Here is a 2986-nt window from a genome sequence, read left to right as displayed (position 1 = left end):
TGTCAAGACTTGAATTGAATTTATTCGAGTACATGTGAGATTTTCACACACTTTTTAATTACTGTCTAATTACAATTGTTGACAAGAACTTAATAGTCCCAGTTACTGTCTGAACACTGAATATTTCTGCATCTTTCAGAAACGCAATGTACTGAGACATAAGGAAGAGAAAACTCTGATCCGTGTCATTATGAGAGAGCGAAAGGATCTTTACTTATTACTCTTGGAAAAATGTAGCTATAAAACATCTGACTTCTAACATGCTGCTTTATATTCATAGATCATACAACGTATAGAGAGAAGTTGTGCAAGAACAAAAATAAGCACAAAATAACTGTATGACTTTTATTTTCATTCAATGGACTAAACCACAAAAACTGAAAAACAAAACAAAAAACGAAAGCATAAAGGTCAAGTTTCTGTTTTTCAGTTAAGATGCATATATAGTACAACATCTAGCAGCTTTCCATGTTCAATAAAACCAGGATCTTATATTATATGTGTCTATGCAGTGAACTAAAGGAATAGTTCACTCCAAAATCAGCATTTACTCACATAAACGTTGTTCCAATCAGAAAAATACATTATGTTGTAAACAGTGAACATTAAATAATAAATAAAATTAAATAATTATTTTTCAAATTACCAAAATATATTTCGTAAAAAAAAATAAAAATAAATCACATATATATATATTTTGAAATGTATTTTAGGCGCATGAAAACATTTAGGCTTTATTCATTATTTATTTTTATTTAAATGTGTAATATGTTTATAGACAACAAATATAGTTTTTTCTTAAAATGTGTTATATTATGTGGGTATTTTCTTGGATTGTAATGAATGGATTTATATATATATATATATATATATATATATATATATATATATATATATATATATAAATATGAAATTAATTATCAAAGAATATTTGGTCAGAAAATATATTATATTTAAGCAAATATATTTTTTGCAGTTGTATTTTAAATAAATATAAATAAAAAAAATCTGAGTACCTAAACATGTTTAGTGTACAAGTTTGAAACAACATGATTGTGAGCAAATGATGGCGATTAGTTTGGGTGAACTAGTCCTTTAAACACCTTCAGGAAGGTTTACAGAGAAATAACAAAGCTGTACTTTATTCATTAAATTTCTATTCTATTCACACTCGACTTCTGTTGAGAAATAAGTTCATTCTTCCTTCTATCGGCGTTCTCCTATCCAGAGAAATAAAAGACTTTAAAGGTGTTAGACTCAAGTAGCAGATCAGTTTATTAATGTTATCTTAATAATTTACAAGAAGACATGAATTCTTGTTTTTCTTCATGGTGTTTTTCTCTGAGATTCGCTGTATCTGCATCAAAGCTACTGGCTTTAAAAGCTTCGTAACGGGAAGGAGCAAAATACACTTTGGTTTTCTGTACATGCGAGGATATTAGACCCATGCCTGTTAGCATCGAGTTGAGCAGGATTTAGAGCTGAAGATTCAGATCCTTTCCCTTCATGAGTGTGAATCTGAACTGAACCGAATGCTGAAATGAGAATCTACTGCACTTCAACTCCCAAGAAACTGAAGACAGAAGAATTTAATTAAAGCTCGAAACAACATAAGCTCTAAAACATAAATATTTACAATAATATTTTTGGCTAATTATGTCTATTTACATTTATTTTTTCTTTTAACTGATCAGACATATTTTGCTAAACTGAGTTACAATTTTCAAAACAATTAAAAGATTTATCACAAAATTGTCCATCAGGCAAATTAAAAATAATACTTTAAAAATAAACATTAGCATCAAAAAATTAATCTTCAGATATTATAATTCCTGTGAAATTAAGTGTGCATCCACTATAGCCCAGAAAAGGAAAAGTAGTCAATTAATTTAATTTTAATAAAATACATTTTATTTTAATACAATTTAAAATTACTCAATAATAAAATAACAAAATAAATGATTATACCTTGACAAACGTTTCTGGATTCCTTTCAAAAGTTAAAAACGTAATCAACTCAAGAATTAAATAATAATGAAATAAATTATTTAAAACACTTCTGCTGCATCTAAGTCGATGCAAATTCAGAAAAACTGAACTGGAAATGAAAAAGCATCTGAATTCAGTTCTGAATGATGCACAACCCTGTGTAACGAGTTTTGTTTTCAGTGAGCTATCGGAAATCAGACATTACTTTATAAAATGCAACACGATGATTCATTAGATTTTTTTTAGGTTTACTTATTAATTTAGTTTCTTGCTGCTGTTAGTTGTTTGTCATGATCCACCAGGACGCTGTGAGAAAACAAACAGGTAGATATTAGACAGATGAAGCATCATCAGCCAGTGCTTTTCAGCTCTGGATTTCGTGTTTAATTCCTGAGACAGATGCATTCGGCTTTACTAATAATGCACGCTCTTACCTGGCATGAGCATGGTGGAGACGATCTCTGGATCCTCCAGCATGTCTATGATGCAGCGCTGGAACATCTTACTGGCGTCAGACTGCAAATAACTGCAGAGAGAGACGACCGACGTCAGGAGAAACAATCCAGCTCACATTATGAGATGATATAATCAACAACATCCTCCAGATGAAAACATCTAGCCGGCCGTTCAGAGTAACATCTAGTTCAGCCAGGAATTAAAATGTGACAGATTTGTTTGTTCCTTCCTCAGATTTGGAGAAATGTAGCATTGCATCAGTGTCTCAGCGACGGATGCTCTGCAGTGAATGGGTGCCGTCGGAATGAGAGCTGATAAAATCATCACAACGGTCCACACAACATTAGATGTTAACTGACAGACTGGAGTTTTGTGGATTACTTGTGGATATGTTTTTATCAGTTGTTTGGACTCTCATTCTGACGGCACCCATTCACTATAGAGCATCCATTGATGAGACACTGATGCAATGCTACATTTCAATAAATCTGATTAAGAAACAACCTGAGGATGAGCACATTTTCAGCAAATCTTCATTTTT

General features: G+C 31.3%; 1 protein-coding gene across 1 annotated transcript in view; it reads right to left on the bottom strand.

Annotated features, from left to right (window-relative positions):
• Positions 1 to 2093: 2093 nt before the first annotated feature.
• LOC113101893 (N-terminal EF-hand calcium-binding protein 1-like) overlaps positions 2094 to 2986 on the bottom strand; it is a 34376-nt gene continuing 33483 nt past the window's right edge. Inside the window, exons 12-13 of the mRNA XM_026265697.1 lie at positions 2424 to 2515; positions 2094 to 2295 (exon numbers count right to left, since the gene is read on the bottom strand). Coding sequence (XP_026121482.1) covers positions 2267 to 2295; positions 2424 to 2515 — 121 coding nt within the window. The 3' untranslated portion in view covers positions 2094 to 2266. The remainder of the gene's footprint in view (positions 2296 to 2423; positions 2516 to 2986) is intronic.

The sequence above is a fragment of the Carassius auratus genome, chromosome 6 (genome assembly GCF_003368295.1).
Source record: "Carassius auratus strain Wakin chromosome 6, ASM336829v1, whole genome shotgun sequence".
Classification (NCBI taxonomy): Eukaryota; Metazoa; Chordata; class Actinopteri; order Cypriniformes; family Cyprinidae; genus Carassius; species Carassius auratus.
The sequence above is the reverse complement of the archived record's forward strand: the minus strand, read 5'-3'. Positions and strand labels throughout refer to the sequence as shown.